The 25,017-nt window shown below is 40.2% G+C and overlaps 3 protein-coding genes across 7 annotated transcripts in view; all 3 read left to right on the forward strand.

Annotated features, from left to right (window-relative positions):
* The window catches only part of LOC102196518 (uncharacterized), a 7,584-nt gene extending 5,609 nt beyond the window's left edge, over positions 1–1,975 (forward strand). The window contains exons 12-14 of one of the 2 annotated variants that reach the window (XM_005728343.2): positions 135–200; positions 278–945; positions 1,044–1,140. In XM_005728343.2, coding sequence (XP_005728400.1) covers positions 135–200; positions 278–945; positions 1,044–1,079 — 770 coding nt within the window. In that variant the 3' untranslated portion in view covers positions 1,080–1,140. Of the gene's footprint in view, positions 1–134; positions 201–277 lie in introns of both variants that reach the window. The other variant, XM_013909618.1, reaches the window with a different exon arrangement.
* A 2,024-nt stretch (positions 1,976–3,999) lies between these two features.
* On the forward strand, positions 4,000–12,154 carry LOC102196796 (regulation of nuclear pre-mRNA domain-containing protein 1A). 3 transcript variants are annotated; one of them, XM_005728345.2, is made up of 8 exons: positions 4,000–4,421; positions 6,574–6,703; positions 7,198–7,304; positions 7,584–7,678; positions 7,871–7,997; positions 9,369–9,544; positions 9,883–9,899; positions 10,017–10,378. In XM_005728345.2, exons 1-8 carry the CDS (start codon positions 4,271–4,273, stop codon positions 10,096–10,098), a joined length of 885 nt encoding a protein of 294 aa, XP_005728402.1. In that variant the 5' UTR covers positions 4,000–4,270; the 3' UTR covers positions 10,099–10,378. The 3 variants fall into 3 exon arrangements, with proteins under 3 accessions (XP_005728402.1, XP_005728403.1, XP_005728401.1); XM_005728346.2 differs by lacking the exon at positions 9,883–9,899 and having other exon boundaries at positions 4,002–4,421; positions 10,017–10,111; XM_005728344.1 differs by lacking the exons at positions 9,883–9,899; positions 10,017–10,378 and adding an exon at positions 11,190–12,154 and having other exon boundaries at positions 4,005–4,421.
* A 124-nt stretch (positions 12,155–12,278) lies between these two features.
* Positions 12,279–24,760, forward strand: LOC102197458 (uncharacterized). Of its 2 annotated transcripts, none has more exons than XM_005728347.1 (13): positions 12,279–12,627; positions 13,980–14,048; positions 16,393–16,417; positions 20,800–20,883; positions 20,986–21,125; positions 21,231–21,350; positions 21,462–21,507; positions 21,591–22,506; positions 22,607–22,715; positions 22,800–22,865; positions 22,976–23,077; positions 23,181–23,412; positions 24,311–24,760. In XM_005728347.1, the coding sequence occupies exons 1-13, from the start codon at positions 12,568–12,570 to the stop codon at positions 24,547–24,549; spliced, it is 2,208 nt and encodes a 735-aa protein (XP_005728404.1). In that variant the 5' UTR covers positions 12,279–12,567; the 3' UTR covers positions 24,550–24,760. The 2 variants fall into 2 exon arrangements, with proteins under 2 accessions (XP_005728404.1, XP_005728405.1); XM_005728348.1 differs by having other exon boundaries at positions 23,184–23,412.
* Positions 24,761–25,017: the final 257 nt, after the last annotated feature.

Raw genomic sequence — 25,017 nt, forward strand, 5'->3', positions numbered from 1 at the left:
GATTTTGTCGTATTCATTAATGCCCACTTGAATATTTTTTTTTTTTTTTTTTTTTTCCCCCACCCAGTGTTCCTTGCATTTCTTTATTTTATTTTATTTTTGTATGCCACTGTATTGTTTTGGATGTTTTCCAGGCATAAAGATGCTGCAATCTGGATGGAAAGGTGCTGACATTAAACAAAAGGAAATAGATGCCAAAGGTTTGTATCTTTGCAAGCTAGAGTTCACACTTTCTCAGCAAACTGCTTTTAACTTATTCCTTTTCTTTATGTCTAAGGGCTGAGCATGAACCAGACATCTGCTGAAGGCATGTCAGAGAAATGCACTTTAATGACGTCAAAGAGGAAGAAAAGAGTAAAAGCAAAGAGAGAGACTGTTTTTAATGTCAGCCTGCCTATTACCAAAGGTTTATTACTGATGAAGAGGATGTCTTTCAGCAGCAAAAGCCTCCCTCCATCAGCTACATCCCCTCCCTTTAATTTAGATCTCACGTCCTCCCCGGGGTCAGAGATTGTGGAGTTAGACTGTGATGGTTTGTCATCTGAACTAAACCATGCAGAAACCTCTCCACTACAGCACAGCCCCTGTGATGGAGGTCCAGAGACTGGTGGGTACACGCCAGAAGGAAACTTTACAATCCCCCATTTTCAAAACAGAGATGGTTATGTCAGTGACGGCGTGCACGTCAGTCAGTCTGAAGACCTAACAGGGAGAAACGACTATGTTTACTGGGAAAGAAGGGAGAACAGGCATCATGACGACCAAGAAAAGTCAGCCGAGATATCTTCTAAAAAGTGGTATAAGCCAGCTGCAGAGGATAAGAATGGAACAAGAGAGCAGGGTTTGAGAGAAGAGGCACGCATAGACGCTGGTCCACATTATTACCAACAACACTTTCAGAATTCGCACATGCCGTGCGATAATGCAAGTCTTCAGACGGGCAGTGTAAGTGGGTATTACGATGTGTGGGGTCATCTGGGTCCTTATATAAATAGTGCTGGTGTGAACATGCTAACTCAATCAGTAGATCCCTGTGTGTACAGCGGCAGCATTGCACACTACACAGCGCTCACCAATGACTGTGCCCAGGCAGCTCCACACAATTATGGGATACCGACTACATCTTGTGAAGCCAGTCAAGGACAGCGTGGGTGGATGTCTTACCCCAGCTACAACACTGGCTCTCTGGCAAACCCTGGCCAGCACTTTCTCCCTCCGGTCTGCAGCAGTGTTACGGACTGGAGTCTAACACACTCTTATGCCTTCAGCCAACCTTCTAAACCTCAGTGTGCTGCGTCCCAAACTGATCTGTATTTCAGCTGAATCAAATCACATTTGGATGGTCCAGCGGGGGATTTACTTGCAATGTGACTTTTTTATTTTTTTTATTTTTTATTATAGTTCTGCTGATTTCTGTAATGAATGTGAGCCTGCTGATGGAGGTGCAGTAATATAAGCAGTGTCGGGGTTTTTTTTTTTTTTTGGTTTTTTTTTTGTCTGCTGGGACTTTTAGGTTTAAACTTTGTGGAGACTGAAAGTCAAAGAGCACCAATGAGGTGAAACAGCACTCCTTATCCACTAATCCAGTCGTTATAAGAGAAGTAGAAGAATTGAAGATACTGGGCATTTAAATAGAACTCGCTCGTGTATTTCCAAGTTCACATTCAGTGAAGGCTGAGAAACGTGCTCCGTAAACACTAAACAGCTGCCTGTGTGTATATTTTTATTCTTTTATTGTGTTTGTTATGAAGTTGTTCAAACTGGCTATTTGTTTTCTGTTTTTGACCGTTACAGCAGTGTTTTGTTTTTTGTTTTTTTGTTTGTTTGTTTTTGAAATCTACATTTATGCCTTTTTAACTCCAGAAAACAAGACAAATGTGTGAAACATCACATTAGGTTTAAGTGGTTCACTGTATTTTTTTAGGAGAAATATTGAGATATGTTTGACTGCTTTTATGAAATTAAACAGTTTTTTTTTTTTAAACAGTTCTGACCCGTGTGGCTGAATTTTTATTTTATTTTTTTTTTGCACCAGTAGAGTTTGAACTTTAACCAATTATGTGACCAAATATCGTTTTGCTTGCAGGTTCAAACAAAAGAGTTTGTTATTTTTCCTTTCAAGCAGTCACGGTAGGTTATGTAATGTCCTGTGACGTAATACTCACAAGCTTGCTCAAATTCAGCGAGGAAACACAAACTTTGTCCACTCAGCGATTAATGCAGATCACTGTAAAAAGCCAGTCTTACTGTAAATATTAAAACACGTTAATGGTTCTGTGTTTGCTTTGGAGTAAGTTTGACTCTGTAGTATGCCCATTATTCAATACCTTGCAGAACCATGTTTATCAGCAATAACGTAGTGGCTTTCTGTGCAAGCTCATCTTTTCAGTTCTGAGGTCTTGTGGTGCAACTTTGCAAACCTGAGCTGTGCTGCCGTGTTCGTTTCTCCTGGCGACCTTTTCAAACAAGCCACATTTGTTCAGTCTTTTTGAAATTGTATCTTTTCTTTGCAGCAACACTGGACACAAATCTTTCGGGGCTCTTTACTGCTGGATTGATTGTGGCATTGTGTTAACACAGATCAGTTGCCTACCAGTAAATTGCCAAAACCTCTGCTTATATAGATGTGCTCACACTTGCTGATGATCAGTTAATCAAGTGCATTTGATTAGCAGCACCTGGCTCCTATGGAAACAGCTCACAAATTTAGTACATGCTATCTATGAATGTGAATCACACTTCCAGTAAATCCAGGTAGTGCTAGATAGTAACTAATTTCTATATGCACAGAATATTTATTATGAACAGTAAATACATCAAAAAATACATTATATTAATGTTTATGCAGATGCATGTAAACTTTGGGCAATAGATTGGAACAGGAACAACACAATATCATGTACTCAACTTTAAAATATGTGCATATGATTGATTGTACAACAGAGGTGGTCACGAAGAAAATAAACACAGGTTGATATCACTGCAGTGGCCTCCTAAGAAATGTAGGAGGAATAAGAGGCAGAAGTAAAAGTTGAGAGGAGGAGGACATCATGAATCTTAGACTGCATAAATATATGCAATACTCGTCAGTCTGGATAGTAAAAAAATTTGTGGAATTACATGTTTCTGATGTCCAATATATTAACAATAGAGATTGATATTTAAATTATCATTTCAGAAAAATGAATTACTATCTAATTGTTGTGATATTTTGATATCATGGTAGCATTTACAGGATATTGTTTTATAGTGATATTATACAGGAAAACTGTTACTCAATAAGGCCCATTTACTAGTTGTTTTTCTCTTTCTCTCTGACCCAAGAATTGATGTGTAAGACTCACAGGCTGGTACCCCAAGGTCGAAAATACCACAGAGACGAGACCACTTCCTTACTCCATCCTCCCTTCTTTGTCTCTTAGAAAAAGGCTCGTTAAAGGCCAGGTGGTTTGTTTCAGAATTCACTAATGAAAGAACTCTGTATTCTATGTCTAGGAGTGTATTTTGCTGGGATGATCATAAATTGTAGCTGAACTGATAACTTACACAAAGGATACTTCTCTGCTCACAAGGCAGGAAGACGTTTCCTTATTTGGTCTGTACCGGTCTGAACTGAGAATCTGCTGACACACGAACCTTTTTCCTCTATATATACTGTTGTCTGATGAATAAACCTTTGAGTTGATTCTGGGAAAGCAATCTGAACAGTCTCTGTATCACTTTGTTCTCCTAACTGCTCCCGATATCGTAACTAACCCAGCTGAACGGCATACCTGAGTGTTACTTTGAATAATTAGGAGGAAAGGACAAAACTCTGCTTATCGGTGCTCACGCCTTGGAGGGAAACCGGGACGGAAATTTTCTCTTCACTAATGGTAGATGAATATTGCAGATTTTTTGTATTTAACTTCAGATTTTAAGCATATTAACGTTCGTTAGCGTAATAACCAATGCGACCCGCACTCCAGTCCGGAAGGTGGCGCTAAGGTAACCAAAAGTTTTATCCCCAGCTGCCATTAAGATAAGGAGGAAGAAGCAGTCCCAAGCACAGGCAACCGAGCAGTCACAGAGAGGACGGGGATAGCTAGTCAGTATTACCAGCCATCCTTTTGTGTAGCAGAGTCAGGTTGCGACATTTAGTTTGGATGGCTGAAACTCCTGCAAAGACCCTGTGACCGGCTAGCGTGCTGTAGTCCACACATTTGGGAGAAACCTTACAGCAGCCTCTCCCAGCGTCTAGCCTCGCACTCCCTCCCCTAATCTCGCCGAGATGTCAGCTTTCTCCGAGGCGGCTTTAGAGAAGAAACTGTCCGAGCTTAGCAACTCTCAGCAAAGTGTACAGACACTGTCGCTGTGGCTCATCCACCACAGAAAACACTCGAAGACCATTGTCAACGTTTGGTTCAACGAACTGAAAAAAGGTAAGGCTGGTGAGAGCCGAGGAGTTCCTCCAAACAAACACAGCGAGCATGCTTCAGAGAGTGAGTAACATGTAGCTGCAGGCTAGCTCTGGCTAAAACTGCCAGACCAAACTGCTGTTAAAGTTAAAACACAGAGTCCCTGTTAGCACGGTGGCTGCTAAAGGCTGGCAACTTTCGGTCACCAGCCAAAGGTTTTCACTGCTTTGTCTAAGTAGCATTGTCGAAAAGTGACGACAACGTGTGTTCCCTTAAATGTGTTTGTGTTAGAAAATCTCCACAATCTCCCATCTTTGCTTATAGTAAGTCTCGATCAGTTAAAGCTGCACTAAATTAAACTTTATAACACCTGAGGGAATAGCTTTAAATTAAACCCACATCAACAGTTACAATGAGCTTTACTATAAAGCATAAAGGAAGCTACTTATGCTCATTTCTTTTCTCTGCTACAGTAGCTTTGCGTGATTAACTCATCAAAATAATCCTATACTAACCCTTGATAAATCACCGCAGTTCATACACAGTATAGCTTTGCTTTAAGCCAGCTTTCTTCTGATAGGCTACTCCGCACAAACAAAAGGTTTGACTATCACGTGGGTGGAGATTGTGCTCACAGCCAGAGCCGTTTGCTTGAGATGACCACATACAAGACGCACTCACTCTCCCCACTTTCCTCTCTAATCATCAATGCACCACCTAATAAAAGTGAAAAGCCCTAAATAATAATTTTTTTTTTAAAAAAATACATAGTTGCAATGGTGCATATATTATATAAGGAGAAGCATAATGAGTAAACGTGTCGATGTTAAACGTACCACATGACATTGTTTTAATTAAACATATGTAACAGTTTTAAGAGTAAGTGCATATTTATTCTTTAATTGCATTGCTTTTTTTGGCTCATTTAGCTGTGTCAATCATTTCACTGGAGAAAGACTATTGAACATTGTTGTGTGATAAAATATAAGCAATGACTGGTGGATCTAGCTTTTTTTCTGATTTTCATAGTATCTGATGACTGTCAATGATTTATTTTTTTTTTTATATATAAAAATGTTCACAAAGTTTATTAAGTAGACGGTACATAATGGAGTTGTTGAATTTATTCAGTGAGTTGGGTTGTAGGGACATCAGGCATTACTGTAATTGTAGCTAATAATGGTGCATTTTTCCTCGGGGTGCTAGTCAACAACCTAATGATACCTCTTGTGGGTGAGGTATTTTGGGTGGTGACTGAGACCAGTGTTAATGGCAAGTGGGGATAGAAATGGCTCTCCACGGAGCTTTACACTCACCTCAGTGTCGACTGTGTCTCGTCCAACAACAACAAAGGCTTGTGCATCAGTTAGTTTATCATAAAAACAACAAACCGAGAGGGGGGGGGGGGTGTAAGTATCCTTCACTGGAACTCAATCGGGCACTCGGCTTCTCCAGAACAAAGTCAGGCAAGAGCCAGTGCTCTGTTGTTAAAAATAGTAAGAAGAATCAGCTTTTGTTTTTGATCTCTTTGATGCCTTCAAAATCCTGGGGCATACAAATCTGAACATGCATTTTTGTCAGATTGCTTCTTCATATCGTGCACTAAACTTGTGAAATAATATCCACAGATTAAATCTTTTTTTTTTTTTAAATTATTCTTTCTGCAGGGCCACCTTGTTCTGCATCATGCAGCTGATGTGACTGCACAGTTCGCCTGTGCATCTGGTGCATTGCTCATATTAAATTAGCAAAGGTCATAGCCCTGCTTATAGTGAAGCATAACGAGTATCTTGAATTCTTTAAACGTGGCTTTGCATATTAAAGATAAGATTAGATGACCTTTATTAGTCCCATAAGTGGGAAATTTGTTTTGTTACAGCAGAAAGTGGACAGTGCAAAGTTATATAGCAAAAATTAGAGAACACTGAAATAGAATAAGATACTGTACACAACTGTATAGAATAAAATACTATATACAATAATAAAAAACTGTTGAAGATTTAAATCGGCTCTATTTCATTTTTTGTATGTCATGACTTTTGTTTTTTGTTTTTAGTTCTTTAGTGGTTAAAATGCGCTTGCCCATTAATAGGCATTGTTGTGTTGTACCTTTTTGTAAATCATAATCAGATATTATGTGTGTTTCTTTGTTTTGTTTTTTTTCAAACATGTGCAGCTCAGGTATCGCGCAAGCTGACCTTCCTGTATTTGGCCAATGACGTCATCCAAAACAGCAAGAGGAAAGGACCAGAGTTCACCCAGGACTTTGCTCCAGTCATCGTTGATGCATTCAAACATGTGTACAGGTCAGTTTTTATTGGACAAAGGCATGGATGTTTGTCCTGATGTCAACTTTCTCATTTTGTCATCATTTTGGATTTTAAATGTATGAAATTTAAGTAACATTTTAGAACTGGTTGAGGGTGGCAGCCATAAGTAGGCTTGATGAGAAGACGTGTATAAACACACACATACTGTATGTTCTAGGGATGCACACACTGATGTATTATGAGCTGATTACAATGTTTAAAATCACATTTTGGCCATCAGCTGTCCATCTTTGAACTTATTTCCATTAAAAAAAAATGTGACAGAAGTGGCCAGTTGGCCTGTGGCGGTAAATGAGGTGCATCCCTAATATTTTCCCATTTAAAGAATTTCTATCCAAGAACTGATTTATTTATTTATTTATTTATTTTTTTAAATTCTATTTTGTCCAGTCCTGACTTCAGGTTTGCAAAGGTGTTTAAAGCGTGTGTTCTTTCTTTCTTTCTTTTCTTTCCTGTGTGTTCCCGTGCAGAGATGGTGAGGAGGGCTGTAAGAAACAGCTGGGTCGGGTTTTATCCATCTGGCAGGAGAGAGCCGTGTATGAGAATAACCTGCTCGATCAGCTCTCGCAAGTCCTGTGTAAGTTCAACGAGCCAAAACCTGTACCAGCTTGTCAGTAGTGCTTACCATTCAATTATAGCAAGTGTGCTGTGTGCCTAGAGGTTTAAACTTGATAAGCATAGTTATATTATTTACTTGCACTATTTTGCAAATGTTTGCTTTATTTCTAAACATGCAGCTAATCAGGCTTGTGGCTTTAAAGTGGCTAAAGATGTAGTATAATACATAAAACGCACACCTTCAAACTGGACTTTTGACTTGTTATGTTTTGCTTTTCTTGCTTTTTATAAAACTTAGATGGAGAAAAGAAAACAAAGAAGAGGTCATATGAGGAGATCCAGCCAGATGATGAAGGCTTTGCCTCCCAGAGCTCTCCAACCGAGCCCCCACAGGTGCTGTCCTTGTTATACAGAGCAGTTATAAATACAGAGTGCTAATCATATAACACTTTGATCCACACATATGCTAGTTAATGATTTACAGCTGTCTGTTTTCATGTTTGCCTTTGTGTCTCCTCCTGAGTGTAAATACCTTCTTCTGCTCCCCCCTCACCTCTTGCCTTTATCATGCTCGCTATACCTCAGACGGCAGAGTTAATCCGAGCTCTGCAGGAGCTGGAGAACGCTGCTTCTGGCGACTCAGTGCTGCGTCAGCGCATCTCCTCCCTTCCTGCTGAGGTGCAGGACACGTCACTGCTTCACAGGATCACAGGTAAGGAAGCTCTGCGCACTTTATACCAAACTTTAGACAGAACCTGTGTTGTTTAGACTGAGAAAATGTTGTTGAACCACTCTGATATACTGCACATTACAGAAAACACTTAACATCTAGATTCCTGTGAAAAATTAAGTATACTCTTAGTGCTTCCACAGGAATTAACTGATCATTAGCAAGCGTGAGGACCTCTATAAAAGGAAAGGAGGAAAAACATCAACAATGATCTTAGAACAGTTGTTCTAAGCAAATGTTCCTGGCCAGCAATCTGTTTGAAGTTGTCATACCCTTTTTCTGCTGGGAGACAATCTAGCAGTTCTCACTATTTTATTATCAGGCAGTTAAAGATTTGGCTTGCTTAGTTAGCTGTGCACTCTAACTGTCCACCAACTAAAGCTTGTCTAAAATCGGATCATGCAAGAGGACGATGATTTCAAACACTGCAGCAAATTTTAAAACGGAGAGGCTGAATAAGATTCAAGGTGTTGCAGTCCAGTCCAGACATGAACCTGACTGAACTGCTGCGGTGGGACCCTCAGAGAGCTGTGTATAAACAATTGCCTCAAGTCTTAATGAACTAAAACAACAACAACGTAAAGATGATTGGGCCAATATACCTCCAGACAAAATGAGAGACTGATAAAGTCTTAAAAGAAATGATTACTTTACTCTTTTCCCATTGAAAGCCTCTTAGGAGTAAGCTTTGAGGCTCTTTTCTGAACTGAGTGGTTTGGTTTCTTTCATACTTCAGACCAACTTACACAACAAAATGACCGGGTGTGCATCAGAAGTAGTGATTGTGGACTCTGTCCATTGGAATAACCTGAAAACTATTCTAATGTTAATCAAAACCGCATCTTTGTTGATATAAACTTTTGAATCATGGGGTGTATTTAGTTTTGTCACGACTGTATTTCAGAGGAAATAAGGTGTGCACAAACAAGGGAGAGTCGAGACAAAAACATGGGATATGCAGTCGCCTGGACGTCCTTGTTGGGCCAAACAAACACTCACTTCTGCAACAGACGTTCTTTCGCTCTGAAGGATACCTGCAGGCTTATTTATGGGAGAGAGGGGATGGCTCTGAAAGATATTGACCTTATGACAAAGGGAGATCATTTACATGAATGTGTAGCACACAGCACTCACTACAGATTTGATTACATGACACATGATTGTTTGTGTGTTTGAATCTCCCTCGTATCTGTCTGACAATGCCCTTGCCTTTACCTCAGCAGAAACAAATTGAAGGTTTGATTTGGCACTGATTATACAGATGCTGTTTACATTGTTCCAGGATTGATGCATAACTGAGTGACGTGCATTTAGGCTTTGTTCTCTGCTCTCTCTGTGCTTTCTGTGCTTTAGATAAAGAATCAGGAGAGCGACTTTCCCGGCTGGTGGAGGAGGCCTGCATGCTGCTAGCAGACTACAGCGGCCGCTTGGCGGCAGAGATTGACGACAGGAGGCAGCTCACGCGCACACTAACGGTCTTCCTGCAGAGCCAGAAGGACGGCCTGGCCCAGAATGAGCAGAAACTTGAAGTGCGTGAATAAGTTTTTCTCTGTTATACGTCTGTGTGCGTCCTGTCTGCCTCACCTCTCCTTGGTGTTCATCTTTTTGTGCTGTGTGGACAAATTACGTTTGAGCACGAATTTCTATAAGTATTTTTACAAGTTTCTCAGCATGCTGCACGCTTTCTGTCATGCTTTTTTTTTATTTTATTTTATAAAGCTACCCTGCATGTTTTTAGTGTTAGCCCTGCTGATGTGCAAACTGAGGGGAAGCCTCTCGATTAGATACAGACTTAATGTCTAAGTTATCTTTTCCCTCGTCACTGGCTTTCTCTTTGAGCCTTTTTCTTTCTGCTCACTTCACTCAGTGTGTCCTGCCTATGAGGTAAGTAGTAATCAAAATGAACCCGTTAGAGCTTTAAAAATGTAACCACTGAGTTTTCTTGTTTGCTCAAAGCTGTGCTTTTCACGTTGACGGTAATTGTTCAGATCTTATCTACAGGGCACCACAAGGATCCCACGTCTCATCTTTGTATCGTCACTCAGTCAATACCTTTTGTTTTAAAAAAAGAAAAAAAGTCTGAAAATAAAAAATGAAAATGATTTTGTGAGTCCTTTTTTTGTGCTCGAACACCTACAGTTTACCCTCTTATTCAGGTTTGAAGGTGGTTTATGAAACGTACTTTTGGTTGTGGAGTTGACAGTAAATGGCAGTTATACACTTTAGGATTTTCTGATTAGTGGGAGATGTAGATCAGATATTTATCATAATCATTGTCATGATTAATAAACATAAATTAATGAGATTCAAATTTGATTAAAATCTTGTTCATTTATCTTTCTTGGTACTTTTGCTTTATGCTTGCTGAAGAGATTTATGTCATTTGCAACACGATGGGACACAAAGAGAACATAGTTTGTTTTTGTTTTCTTTTCCTCTCCCCTTCCCTCATTTGGACATTTCTGTTATCTATGCTGAAAATGTACTGATGACCTACACACACTGCATGCATTGGCTGGCAGATATAGTCACTGAACACATTTGAGAAACATGGCACAGAAAGTAAAATGTGACAAGATTAAGGTGGGAAAAAACATCAAATACATGGATCAGGTGAAATCATTTTGTCCACATGCAGTCCTGTTTTCAGTACCTTACAGTGTACTTTGCATGCAGTTTGTGTGGCCAGTCTTTTATTAGGGGAAAAAAAAGCTGTTGCAAAGGTAAATGTTTTTTGGTGCCCTTTAGTGTGGCTCATTACAGTGGAGGTTGATCTAAGTCGAGCAAAGTCATTCATAAACATGGAGAGAAAGAGCGTGGCATTTTTGCTGAATGATTTGGGTGTTTGGATAAAACTAAAACACCCTGACACTGTTTAGTGGTGGCCACTAATTAAAATACATGAAACGTGTTTATTGGAAATCCTTGAATTTAAATCTGAACTTTAACCGGAGCTTTAAGCTGCTCTTGGTCTGTAATCCATGAAGCGCACATTCAACACTTCAGTTTCTTATATTAAATTATAATTTAAAATTACAATATGTGTGTGTATTTATCTCATGTAATACTGCTACTGAGACTAGGGGGAAAAAAACCCAACACCATAAATCGGTGTGATTCAGACTGCAGGATCTTTGGCGTCTGATGGCTGTCTGTCATTGTGGACTTTTTCAGGAATACAAACGCAAACTGGCGAGGGTCACCCAGGTTCGAAAGGAGCTGCGATCACGTCTGAACAATCTCCCAGAAGGACACTACAACTCTTCGAACTGACTTCACCTCCCGTGCTACTGACGCATCTGATCAGACGCCTGTTTAATATTTGATCTGTGACCTTGCCATAGTCCTCTGTTCCTGACTTTGGGGTGTATCTTTGTCTCTGTGCAGTAATCTGTGGTTCTCATTCTGTCTACAGCCAATTATTTATCCACGTGGGTTTATGAACATAAACATCTTATTATCATTTAGAAGATTTAAAATCATCCCGACACAGGCCTGTTGTGCTTTGGCCCCAGCTGCCTAGCTTTCCAGCTTTCCAGTTGTATGGATGAATCTGGTGTGATATTTTTTTATTTATACTGATTAAGATAATGCATCAGAGTACATTGCTCTAGTGTGATCATTCATTTTAATTTGCTGTATTCTGCTGGCATTATGTTCCCTTTAACTGTCTTAAGTTAAGGGTTATAGATCCTTGTTTGTAATAATAGCCTCAAATGTCTGAAACTGAGTAGAAAGCCATGTTCCTTAAAGCAAACCCAAGTGTGTATTTATGATTTACTGTTTGTGAAAGGGGAATGTAAATCATTGGTCAGTGTACATATTGTAGTTTGCATGTAAATATGGAGTTGTGCCTGCTCCTTGTCATAAGTGCTTTTGGTTTGTAATTGTGTCAACATGGTGAAGAAAATGTTGCTCATTCAAATTAATGAGCTATGTCAGATATCCACAGTACGGAAAGGGTGAGATAATGGGTTTTGTTGTCTTGTTTACTGTATCGCTCCATAGTTTTATCTTGGAAGTCTCCTGAATGCTGTGCAGATGCCTCACACAGCTTGAGAAGTGCCCCGGTTTCCAAAGCCAGACTTAAAAGGAAAAGGAAAAAAACAAGCTGTTTTTGTAAATATGAAGCAAATGCTTAGAACCAAATAAACAAAGTGCACAAATGTTTTATCGTCTTATCTGCAGTATGTGCTATTAAGTGCAATTAAATATGTGAACACCAGGGGGAGTTCCTTTTTTACGCCTCTGTGGCGACAGCCCCGGTCACGTGGGTTTCTTAGAGCGAGCGTCCGCCCATCAACCAGGAAGACGAAGCTATTTTTCCCCTGGTTTCTTAATAATACAATAGCTGTGTAAACATTTGTTGGATATGATACAAAGTATTTAATATAGAAAACAAAAGAAACAAAACACGCCAATTCGCCAGTGTTACAACAATAACGCTTGCTGATCACAACAGTTAACTAGCTTGGTTCAGGCGATTTAGCTAGTAAACAGTCGCTAAGCAGGTAGCTTTACCTCTAGAGGGTACGGCCACTGATTAAAGTTCATGATGGATAACTTCGAAACGCCATATGAGGAGGAGGATATCGCGTTTATTGAATGCGAGGTAAGCATGCTAACGTTAGCTGAGAGAAGTAATAATTTGGCGAAAGCGAGGTTCCCGGAAAAAAAGGAAGCGTGCCGCGAGCAAAGCTAACGTTTTTAGCTAGCCTCTGGAGGTATATGACATCGGACGTGAATTAGTCCTGCTCTTTTTAACCATTGCATACTGTTCGGGTCAAATTCCATCAATTTTTACGTTTGACTGCAGTGATTCAGCATGTGATTCGTTTAGCTTGAAAATGTCATGACTTTTCATGAAGTGAGGCAAAAATAAAATTAAAATTTGAATGGATCTGGGTCGCGTATTTACTCAGAAGGATTTTGGATCCATCACTGTGGGGAAAATCAAAGAAACGTTGATTTTAGGCAACCCTGAAACTAAAACCGTACATACCAAGTTGTGCGTATTTTTTACGGGACAAAGGTGGCAGAGGAACCTTCGTTCAGTCACGAAAATTGCCTTTGTTGTAGAGGTGGGCGAATCGATCCAAATATCTGTAGTATCGATAACAACGCGGGTATTGATATACCAGATACTAGTGCGCTATTTGTTTCTCTAATAAGTTCAGTAAGTAGCCAAATGAATCTTGTAAAATCATGAACACATGCACTATGAAAAATGTCTGAACCTTTTTGTGTTAACCATCAAATCTGTTTTATTTATAGCCAATAGCACATTTAAACAGAAGTTAACTCAAAGTGCTTTTAAGACAGACACATTTACATTGCAGGTCTCCAAAAATCCCAGTTGTACACGAAAAGCTAAAATGTGTCCCACACATGCTAAGTACCTGCTCTAAGTGTTTAATAAATTTGTTTTGATATATGGTAGTCATAAGGATTTTTATATGATCCAGAATGAAGAGTTGAGTGTTTTAATGGTTGTAACATTCTTTCCATCTCATTATAATATCTTTTAAACATTACAGGTGCTACATTTTCACCTTAGGTAAAATAGGTCATCATATTTTGTGATATCTCATGTTTTTCTCCAAATATAAGTGTTGTAAAATCTAAAAAACACTCACCCTGTTCTCTGAGACATCAATTAAGGACTATTCATCATTTTATTAATGTCAGATAGACTATTTATACTTTATAAAGATATATGTATATTAGAATTTGTTTTATACACTTGATGTGAAGGAATTCTTGGCCCAGTTCAATTTTGACACAAACTATAGTATGAAAGCATATAAAATGAACAGTATTCAAGGGTTAAAAGTGGTCATATAGTTTAGAGTTAAGTTACCTTTTGTAACTAAAATACAGAATAAGGCTTAATTTAGTGTGTCTATTTGTGTCTGTCAGCTTATTGTTATTAATTCATCTGTTTTTTGCTCTTTCTCAATCAAGATCTGTGAAAAATCCTTAAGGGGTGATACCCTGTACAAGATACACCTGACCACCCCAGGACATATAAAGGTACTCAAGAAATCTACTTGTGTAGAAAGCTAAACATTAACAGTAATGCAGTCATTTAAAATGTATTCAAAAGTGATGTCATCATCGTTTTTGCATTATTCCATGTACTTTCTCTTTAGTCTCAGATTTCCACAGGTACCAGACGTCTGTGAGAAACAAGTTTTCCAAGCTGCTCACATCTTTTAATTTTTTTTTGTTTGAAGCCCACCTACAGTTTTCCCCTCCTGGTTTAATTCCTGGTTTTGCATCTGACAGCTCTTCTTATTTCAGTCTTGACAGTCGAACACATTGTTTCTTCTGAAGATTTAAAAAAAAAAAAAATCATGTTACAGTAAGTACAAGAGTAGTGACAACAAAAGTTGACATGGGTTGCCTCTCTTCAGCCGTTGCCGTCAAGGGTTCAGTGAGTTTTGAGCTACAGAATCAACCAGGAAAGCTGGATGCTTTCCACCTTTGTGTTTGACTGCTATGAAGAAGCTGGATTGGCCATTTCAGAAGAGTACTGTGTCTCTCGCCATTGCAGTAAGTTTGTGCAAGGATGACAGGGTAATATTTAGTTCGATGATGTATAACAGAGTGTGAAAGCCTGCCTGGCTGTGTATTTCACACAGCATTCTTCTTCTCCTTCAGTCTGGGAAACAACTACAATTACTCTTGGAGCGAGCAACTGACAACCTGAAAATGGCAAGTTCTGAAGGAGTCTTGAAAAAGGCAGGCTTGGTTGGTTCTTTGGGTGAAGGGGTTTAAGGATTTCTGCAAAGAAAAGCCAGACATTTCTTCTCAACACTTTGCTCACCTCCCCAGATGCAGATGTTCTACTAAAACCAGGCCCCTACCACCATCTGCCTTTTTTAGTGGCCCCTTCACATCAATGCATCCTGAACTTTGCGCCAATAATGGACAGTTGTGTTTGTTTTAAAGGAGGAAAACAAACTTGTTTTTCTTTTTAATAGTGGCCACAGACTATGCTGACACAGTGGAGTTTCACAAAGGAAATGGTCTTGAACCATGTCCTGTATGATGTGTCAGCTTCATAAGTCTTTGAACGTCTTCCTGTTAATGCCCAAGAAAATTTCAGGAACTTGTCTGCTGTGCCTTTGAGCCAGGTTCGGGTCTGTTCCACTAGGTAAAGTCATGTGAGCTTTCTTGGTTGTTCTTGTTCATTATGTTGGGAAGTGTGCCTTCCAAGACACACGTGCTGATTTAACAAGTGACTTGTTGTACAGTCAAGCCTGGAAGACAAACTGAATTAAAAAATACAAAACAAAAACAGTGGACTGTGGAGCCATGGCAACATTTCATCAGCTTCTTACTTTCTCTTCTTTTGTTGATAGTGAGTGTCGAGAGACAGGAAAGCGGGGAGAGAGCGAGATAGGGGAAGACATGCAGCAAAGGGCCGCGGGTGGGACTCAAACCCGGGCCTACTGCTCTCTGGCCATATGGCATATGGTCACCTGCTCATCCCGCTGAACTAAACTGGTGCCCTTCTCTTCCTGTCTTTACACTAGAGGAAGTCAGCCACTGTTTGGTTATTTGGGTAGCTATGTTTTGGCAGACCTTATTGCCAAGTGCAGAATCTGTGTAGCACATAAGCAGAAGTTGCTTGAACTGAGTTCCTGTCTTTTGGCTGTCTTCTAACCACTATGGCAAATCAGCTGCTAATTCTTGGATGGTGCTGGTTTGGCGTTCCGCTGAGGCGCAGACCTACTTAAAACTGGTTTTATTTTCTATGAGCCAGAAAAATGTATACGTAGGTATACATTTATACTTTCCTAGTAGCGCTGCCACCACCAACAACGACGACGACAACAAGTGCAAGGAGGCTACTCTGCAGACCTCTACAGCTTCAGTTTGACATCCGTACTGAAGCTTTTTGTAATGGTAAAGTTTTATTTGGACCTTGGTTTAGCCCCAGCAGTGTGCTGGCGCATTTCATTCCTATAAACAGTTCCTAGAAGGATCCCTCCAGATGTTTCAATAGAACTTTTGGTCATCCTGAAGAAAGCTACATCCTGTTTCTTTGCATTAATATATTCACATGCAGATATAACTCCCACCTCCCGCGGTGGGGGTTTAATTTATACAGTCGTGTGAAAAGTGACTGGAGTACAAACTCTTTAGTCCTTAACTGCTTTATCTCTTTATGATCTAACGCACACTAAGAAGACAGGTGTGGACAGGCACCTTTACTGCACCTCATTTGAGCTGTGGTTTTGGTTTTAATATGCGTTTGATTCCATAAAATAACTCCTTTTCTGTTTGTAGCAGAGGTGAACTACATCCAGTGTTGTTTATCCAGCACTGATTGACTTTATTTTTATTGTTCTCCTTTCGTTCCTGGCAGAAAGAGAGTGGCTTAGTAACTTCTGGTAAGTAGAATTCATCTTCCCTCTTTTATTATTTTTTTATTTTTTCATTCCTTCCCTGGCCATGTGTCTGTTCTGATGGGTAATTCAATGTACATGTGAATAGTGCCCATTCCGGTTTGAATGGGCAGCAGTTTTGTTTACAAGTAAATGTATAAAGATACCCAGAAGTCAACGTGTAAGGACAAATAGTTTGTCCAGATTTTATTGTTTTTTCTTTGGTGGTTTGGCTTAGGCTCCTTAGATGCATCTCAGGTTATATCTGGACCACTGACACAAAGCCCCAAACCTAACATCAGTGATCAAATCGGTTAACATCGGCTGCAAGTCAGGACTTGTTTTTGAACATCAGTGTGTGTTCTCACTGATGCTGTTGTGGCTTTTTTGTCTGCCAGTGTGTGTTCAGCCATTTTGTTTTCTTAATTTGGGTATGGAGAGTTAGAAATTTGAAGTTTATTTAAGAGATTTATACTTTTCATTTAGCACAGTGCAGTGATTTCATGTTTATTTTTGAAAATGAAATGGAAGTCTGTATGAGGAACTGGATTCACATCGACTCAGCTTTCTGCTCCAACAAATGTGGACTTTAAAATGGTCACATGGCTTCGATGTTTCCAAGTTGATATTCAGATAAGGTTTTCATTATGGCGTTGGGCCAGACCATCTTCAGAGCACCTTGATATTTGGTCCTATAGGACTGCAAGAACGTTTTCTTAGGTTTGCTGACTGTTGGACGTAGTACCCCCCATTTTTCTGCATCCACACTCCTGGAACTCGGAATCATCACAGTTCTTCACAGGGTTTTTAGGGTAGGTACTTTCCCAGCAGGGAAAGAGAAACTTTGAGTGATGAAGGTGTACACATATGCTCCAGATATAAGTGTACACTGGTCAAACAAAGGAATGCAGCACCAGAAGAGTCAACATTGTATTGAAACGAATCCTCTCATGGCATCTGTCACGCAATGAAGAAATGCAAACAGAAAGTGAAGAACATGAAACACAATTATAGGAAAACGTAAGATGTCAACAGGGGTGACGTGTCAAGAAAGCTACTACATGACTTCAGAGTCCCTATTAATGATGTGAGTGCAAATGGGAAACAAGGCTCAGAAGGTATGTAATCACCTCAGTGGGTAAACACAGTCTCCAAGAAGTGAAGTGGATCTTAATTCAACAAGTGTCTGGATTTCAACTGGGGGATTTAATACATTTCTTCCAAAAGATACTCCATCTTTTGGTTTTGGTGGTGGTGAAAAGTGCAGTCTAATGTGGGAATTACAGTACTATGTTTGTGTAGGTATTTGCCCACGCAGAGGCAACCTATGCAAATGCACTTGTGTGCGGTTCTCCAAAGCCCCAACAGCACATAGCTCAATGTGGACGATGCAAGTCCAGTGCTGACTGGTTGAAAAGTTGCCTGGAATAGGAAAGGGACCGACAGCAGAAGTCTAACATGAATGGGAGAAAAAAAAGCCTCTCCGCGGGTGCCTGAAGGACCAACCAACAGCAGCCCAAGCAAGCCTGGGCACTGGTTGTTACTGTCAGCCCCCTGCTGACAGTAAACAGCTACACCATGTAACAATGGTCTGCAGAGCTGGTGGTAAACTCTGCAAACTACCAACTTGAAAGCCGTAAGTAGAAGATTACACTCGGACAGCTGAAGACGCTACGGAGAAGAAGTCTTGGCATACTTTTTTCACTTCTACCTGGTGGACTCATCTCTGTAGATGGGTCCACAGGGTCACAGAAAACTTGCAGGGATGTGGATGTATGTCAGAGCATCGCTCTAACCATCTAATGATCAAATTTCCATCACGTGGACCCAGTTTGAAACCTTCCATAGTTGGAATGGTGAAAATGATTACACCTGTGTAAAAAGCTACTTTCAGCTGCTCTTTTATTCACCAGGAGTCGCCACAGTGGGTAGATGATTTGGCAGGTTTTTTTTAAACTCTGGATATCCTTCCCGAGGCAAGCCAAACGGGATGTTTGTCCCCTTCTTGAGTTTAAACTGGATATTTTGCTGTTAGAACCACTGCAATATGGAGCTATTGTTACACCTATGTAACAATTTTCCCCAAACTCTTCCATAGGTGAACCCATAAAACTCCTTTAATGACCCAAAAGGATTTGAATTGACTGATTGGTTGGCTGATTAAAATCAGCAGATATGGGCCTTTCACAGATACATAATACACATATCATTTGAATCTAGTGTTTGACCCAGGGCCTTTCTCTGTGGAGTTCACATGTTCTCCCTGTGTCTGCAGGAGTTCTCTCCGGGTACTCAAGCTTCCTCCCACAGTCCAAAGACATCCAGTTATTGGGGTTAAAGTAATTGGTGATTCTAAATTGCCCATAGGTGTGAATGGTTGTCTGTCTGTCCATGTTAACCCTGTTGCGGATTGATGACCTGTCCAGGGTTTACCTTGCCTCACACTCACACCAAGCCACCTGGGATAGACTCCAGATCCCCCACCACCTTGAATTGGATAAGTGGAAAATTATTTGTTTTTTTTAAATGAATGGAAGGATGGAAAATAAGTATCAGCATCTGCCCCCAAAATCCCACATTCGGGGAGCTGGGTATGGATGGCAGTGGTGCCATCTTTGATTGTGGCTCCAAAGCCGTGATCCAACATCTTACAGCGAGAGAGGATCAAAGCTGGCTGTTCTAACAGCTTTTCTACCAAAACAGAGGCTGGGGAAATTTTCTGACAGGGTCAGAAGTTTAGGACAGCTCACAGTGAAACGTCAGCCATGACCTGTGTCTACTACCCAGCCAATGGGAATGCAAGAGAGACATCAGCATATGTGGGGGAAAAACTGAATACATGTAAGTGTTACATTCCCTACCACCTGTTTCCAACACAGAGGAAAATGTGTCTTAGCTGTGGCAGCTGCAGTGTGTCTACATCAGTTTACAGGACCCGTGACAAGGTGGACATAGCAAGGAAACAAACAATGAAGATTTTGCAGCGGTACGTTGTTGCCCTTGAGTCAGTAGGTATTATCGTACAGCCTTCATGCATCAAACTTGATGTCCTACCCATGCTTATTAGATCACTGCCGCAGAGCGTGTTGGTGCCTCAAGCGATTAAAGCTCCTGCCACTCGTGCCCCAAGAATGAACCCTGTTTCAAAGCCACTTTGATGTTTTGCACTTGCCATCGTGATTCAAAAACAGAACCAACTGGGCCTGCGTTTGTATACGTGCCGCTGAGCGTGACTGGATGCTATTTACCATGAAGTGCACTTGTAGAAGCATCTGCATTTGTTGGGTTTCTCCGCTCATTTAGTTTTTCTTTTCCTTTCTGGATCTTTGCACTTTTTGCCAAATTTGGTTGCATTAACAGCCTTTTTGTGATTTAATTATGGTGTTACATGATAAGTTGCTGAAATAAATGTGTAGCATTGTCGTATCAAGATCAGAAAAAATACTGTACTGCTCTTAAACCACACATGGCTACTAAAATGCAGCTTTTCCAGTGTTGCTCTTCAAGCAACAGCTGCAGCTTGTTGGAAATCTTCACAACTTCTAAAAATGTCAGTCAAACAAGCTGTTTGCACAAAATTAGATGGCACTGGCCAGCCTGTGTCTGTATGACTCCCTCAAAATCCACTCTGACTAAATTTAGCAACTATACATATGTATTCAGTTATTCTAGTGGCAGGACATCTGTGGGTGCACTAATACTCCACACTCAGATGACGAAAGGATAAGTAAACATCTCTGCAGATCTGTCCAGAGTTTGGTGTAATGTCTATTATAAAGGAACATGTTGTACAAGTATGCACTTCAATAACTTTGTTTTATTTATGCCTTTTGCACAAGTAAATTAAACATTTACACCATTATTGGGATATTTTTAATACAATAATATTGGGATATTGTAAAAAAACAAAAAAACAACAACATTTCTTAGTTGGTAATATAGGTACCATTAGAGTTCAGATGTTTTTTGCCATTAAATCCATTATGCCACACAAGGTACATGTTTCAGAAAATCATGGAAACATTTTTTTTCCTTGTCTGATGACATTCAAAAAGCAACATGAAATAAATAAACTGTATGGAGTAGAAGTTCTACTGGGGCTCATACATTAGACGATAGTTTATCAGAAATCTAAGATAGTTAAGATCTAAGCTGAAGATTTTATACCATTCAGCTGCAGCTACAATACACCAGGCCTTGTCTTATATTGACTTATAATCTTCCCTTACCCCTGTTAACCCTTAATAAAGACTCATCCTCTAATAAGGAGTTTAAATTGAAGCAGTTAGTATTGCTCTTGTCTTATTGTTATACTGCGATGATGACTTTTAAAAACACTGTGTAGTTTTTGTTGTCTTTTTGCTAACTATTAGCATGTGGCTTCCCAGGACGGTCTGTCAGAAGACACGTACCGGAGTTTAAGGATATTATAGAGTACCTGGATTACCTGAATCTGGATGAGCCTATCATTGGTGAATAACTTTGCAGAAAGTTTTAAGCAGATGTTTTGTTTTGTTTTTTAAATACCAGATTATTTGATTGTTTTTAACTTTTTGCTTGTTCTTAATTTCCAGGTTTGAACTTTTTGGAAGAGGGGCCTCCTAGCGACCGACAAATAGGCCCCAAATACTTATGTAAGCTCTGTAATCAGTCAGCCGTCCTTGCAGAAATGGTCTGTCATGTGATTGGACGCAAACACAGGCAGAAATATGTGGTAAAGCATTCAGAGCATTACTTAAATACTTCTTTGTTATTCTGTTTTTCTTTATAATAAGATGTTAAAGCAAAGAGAGATCACATTCCCTTTCTGTCTATGTAGGAATTGAAGCGGCCTGACTTGGTGACCTGGGATAGACCCTCTGTACAAACCCTCGGGGGGAAGATTATGCGCGCCAAAGCAGAAATAATAGAGAGACAGGATGGGAGAGGGACTCCAAAGGTATGCCAGATGAATTACCCAGATTACAAACCATATTTTTTGTGCTTCTAAAATTCAATACATTTTGTTACATACAGTAAATGTTTATTATTCATGTTTTTTTTCCCCCAGTCATTGTTCAAAAAGGGGAACGAGAGTAGATCAAACAGCTCAAGAGGTACCTTGATTGATAGTAAACATGGTTAAAAAGTAATTTAAACGTTTGGTTGTATTTTTCTCTAATTATGACTTTATTATTAGCTTCCCAAAGGCCGAGGCAAAACAGGGAGCAGACGAACCCACAAGATTTGCCACCACTCCTACCCGAACTCAAGGACTATCACCGAAGGAAGCATGCCTCAAGTTACCCAAACGCATCTGCATTTCCTCCGAATGACCCTAACATGAACGTAGACAGGCGCAGCCAGCGGGAGAACAGGCTTAGCAATGAGCGCACCAGAGATGAACCGCGAAGGTCGGATTTTAGGGAAGGCCATGCGTACAGAGAAGGCTACATGGACTCTGATTATCGTCATCAGTATGAAGAGGGATATGGTGGCGATTCACAAAGATGTTTGGCACTTGAGCAAGGTGATGCTCCCAAGTATGATTTTAGGGAGGAGCTGCCAGGTGGCCTCGGTCAGTCTGACTATTACCCTGAGGGGGCGCCTCCTTATAGAAGAGCCTATCCAGAAAGAGAGTCTGTTCAGGATTTCCACTCTGAGGATGTCAGGGGTGGGAACGGTCGTTCTGAGTATTCACCCTCCCAGGCCATGTACCCTGAAGTTGATAAACTGCGGTGGTCCCTGGAGAGGGAAGCTGATAGGCACGACGGTATGAACAAAGCAGGTAGACAGGGATCAAGTGAACCAGAAGCCAGGAGGAGGAACTTCTCTGCATCTATGGAGGGGGATCGATCACGTGACAATTTGTTCAATATAATTCAAGATTATCGTCATGAGATGAGAGAGGTACATCAGGATGAGGGAGTTGATAGGAGAGCAGGAGGCCCAGCCTCACAGAGACACATGGATGTTGGCAGAGCCATTTCTAACATCCCAGAGCCATTCAGGCGGTTCCTGAAAGGAGGCGCCGAAGATGATGTTCACGGTAAAAGGAAAAGAAAGAGCCGCTTCTCTGATGCTACTCCAGAGGAAGTGGAAGGGACAAGGGAGATGTAAGTGTAAAAATTGTAGTTGTTTTTTTGTAAGTGTTGTGGGCTTTAAAAAAAACCAAAAAAAAAAACCCCAAAAAACATGTTTGATTGCTGCTTTAAGGTATGGGGATAATTATGGATCTCCAATTCCAAAGTTTGGAGGTGACCCAAGGCCAGGTAGTGCACCAATGAGTGGAGGACAATTTTCAGACATCTACAGAGAACCACAGGTACCGTAGTTTATTTTGACATCACAGTAGAGTAATATCCAGTAAAACAAATCTTTATTTGAGCAAGACCTTTTGCTTTTTTAGGGTCCACATCATCCTGAAATGAACCAAAGAGGAGGCTCTGAGTCGGAGGGCGTCTTTGATATGCTGGTAAGATAATTAATCCTTATTGGCGACTTGCACATGTTTTTGTTATGCAACTATTCACTCAAAGAGTTCTCAGTGTGTTGTTTTTTTTTTTCCCTTTCACATTTTCTTAGAGCAACATTGAAATTGAGAATGCTGAAGAGGCTGACTTCTTGAAAAGTAAACTTTGCAACCTGCTTAAAGAATTCAAAACAAAAAAGATGGAGAAAGCTGTGGTATGTGTCATTCTGCACACCGCCTGTCTTTTTAATATAATATTAGTAGAAGAACACAAAGACTTTGCTTATATTAACAAAACGTATGGTTTTGTCATGGTAGCAGAACAGCCACGGTCGAGAAGGGATCCCCAGAAACTACAGCAACATGGAGCTGGACCCTCGACAGCCGCCGTTCGAAAGGACCATGAGAGATGATTCGCACCACAGACAGCCAGAAGACCTCGACTTCAGAGACTGGAGGCAGCGTGAGCATCTTCCAGAGGAGCGGCACAATGTTTATCCCCCCCCTGCACACGAAGATTCCAGATACTCAAAAAGAGGCCGCTTTGAAGGTATGTGCACAGTGCAGTTTATTTAAGCCCATTAGGGTTCAATAGTCTTTTATAAAAGTTAGACATCGATAAAAATAACACGAGCATAATTTTCTTGAAAGATTTTAGGCAAAAATAAGTACAGCTCAAAATAAAGGCAGACAGTAGATGGCCACTCAATAGTTGCTTCTTTAAAGACTCTTTCATCCATTAGTAGAGCTGCTTATACCAGAAAGGTAGGGTAGATCAGTTTCTATAATACCTGCAAAGTTTTCCCTAATGTTCCAGTCAGCAAGGCTTTCAGTTCATCCACACCAGAGCTTCGACCAGCTGACGTAATTTTCTCCATGGTATCCCTCGGGTGATGTGTGGGATTTGGGTCAGGGCTCTGGGAGGGCCCCTCTATTAGAATATATTCTTCAAGTCAGTTCCACATGAACAGGTGTCTGTAGCAGAATAACCACAGGTATAGTTCATCACATTGACAACAGGCATGGTTCAGGTGTGATAAACAGGAGAGGGAGGGGTATAATCATGCCTTTTGTCTGGAATTGTGCTGTATGTGTTGTTGTATGGGTCGAATGCCAATTTATTGACGTATTAATAAAATAAACTTATGAACTTTGAGGTTTTGATGAAATTTGATGGGATTTTCTTCTTTGAATGTATTTTGAGTTTTGTTGTGGTATCCTTTTAGGATAGTTTAGTTGAATTTATGTATAATGAGGCATAGTTTGCAAAGGTGTCCAAGTTGAGCTTTTGATTTTATGTACTGAATGAATTTGATTGCATCGTGAAATAAGATAATAAACAATAAGTTGTATATTCAGCTTCCCTGTGTCAGAGGAAGTGTGGCTGATTCCACTTTCTTTCATGTAATTCAATTTCATTCCTCTTTTTTTTTTTTTTTTTTTGTCAGAGGAATCTGGAACTCCTCATACAAACCGCTTAGATGAGCCACCCTTTTATCCTGAAAGGTTTCCAGAATCCCTGCCCTCTCGTGACTACCAGCCTCCTGTTGGAGAGTTTTTCGACTCTCACTCTTCTGCACCTCCCCTCCACATGGATCAAGAATCCAGGATGCCCAGAGGACCCCGGTACTCTAACAACCTGGACAAAATCACCTCCGCCCTCCTGGAACTTGTGGCAAGGAAATAAATGTCATCACTGCAATCTCCTTAATAATCATTTATTGTAATGCAGTGTTTTAAGGTAAAGTTCAGATTTTAAAATGTGATTTGGGTTTAAATTTCTTTCCCTTCATTTTTCTTTCTATTTTTTTGTTGTTGTTTGTGTTGGATATTTGCAAAGACCTTGGTTGATCAAATGTTGACATCTGGTGTAAGAATTAAAACACTTGTCTACTGCAGTTGTAATCATTTCATTTTTTTCAAATTTCTTACTGACCAACAACCAGAGAAGTAATACTGTTATTGCCATCATTGTATTTCATATTTTCAGTGAATTTATTTTGAATTAACTGAATAAATTTGCGATCATTTGAGCTTTGTGGTGCTTTATCATGCTGGCTGCAGCCATTAGAAGATGGGAACACTGGTTATAAAGGGAAGGGCTTTCATATTTATGCCAAATTCTGAACCTACCATCTGAATGTTGCAGCAGAAA

Source organism: Pundamilia nyererei, unplaced genomic scaffold (genome assembly GCF_000239375.1).
Source record: "Pundamilia nyererei isolate P.nyererei 1_Seehausen unplaced genomic scaffold, PunNye1.0 scaffold00028, whole genome shotgun sequence".
NCBI classification, from domain to species: Eukaryota; Metazoa; Chordata; class Actinopteri; order Cichliformes; family Cichlidae; genus Pundamilia; species Pundamilia nyererei.

What these genes read in the sequence shown, in the direction of transcription:
- LOC102196796 (XM_005728345.2), top strand. Translation starts at nt 4,271, where the DNA reads ATGTCAGCTTTCTCCGAGGCGGCTTTAGAGAAGAAACTGTCCGAGCTT. An exon ending in GCATTCAAACATGTGTACAG is followed by an intron (nt 6,704 to 7,197) that starts GTCAGTTTTTAT and finishes GTTCCCGTGCAG; the next exon opens with AGATGGTGAGGAGGGCTGTA. An exon ending in ACTGCTTCACAGGATCACAG is followed by an intron (nt 7,998 to 9,368) that starts GTAAGGAAGCTC and finishes TCTGTGCTTTAG; the next exon opens with ATAAAGAATCAGGAGAGCGA.
- LOC102197458 (XM_005728347.1), top strand. Translation starts at nt 12,568, where the DNA reads ATGATGGATAACTTCGAAACGCCATATGAGGAGGAGGATATCGCGTTT. An exon ending in CCACCCCAGGACATATAAAG is followed by an intron (nt 14,049 to 16,392) that starts GTACTCAAGAAA and finishes CGTTCCTGGCAG; the next exon opens with AAAGAGAGTGGCTTAGTAAC. An exon ending in TCTGGATGAGCCTATCATTG is followed by an intron (nt 20,884 to 20,985) that starts GTGAATAACTTT and finishes CTTAATTTCCAG; the next exon opens with GTTTGAACTTTTTGGAAGAG.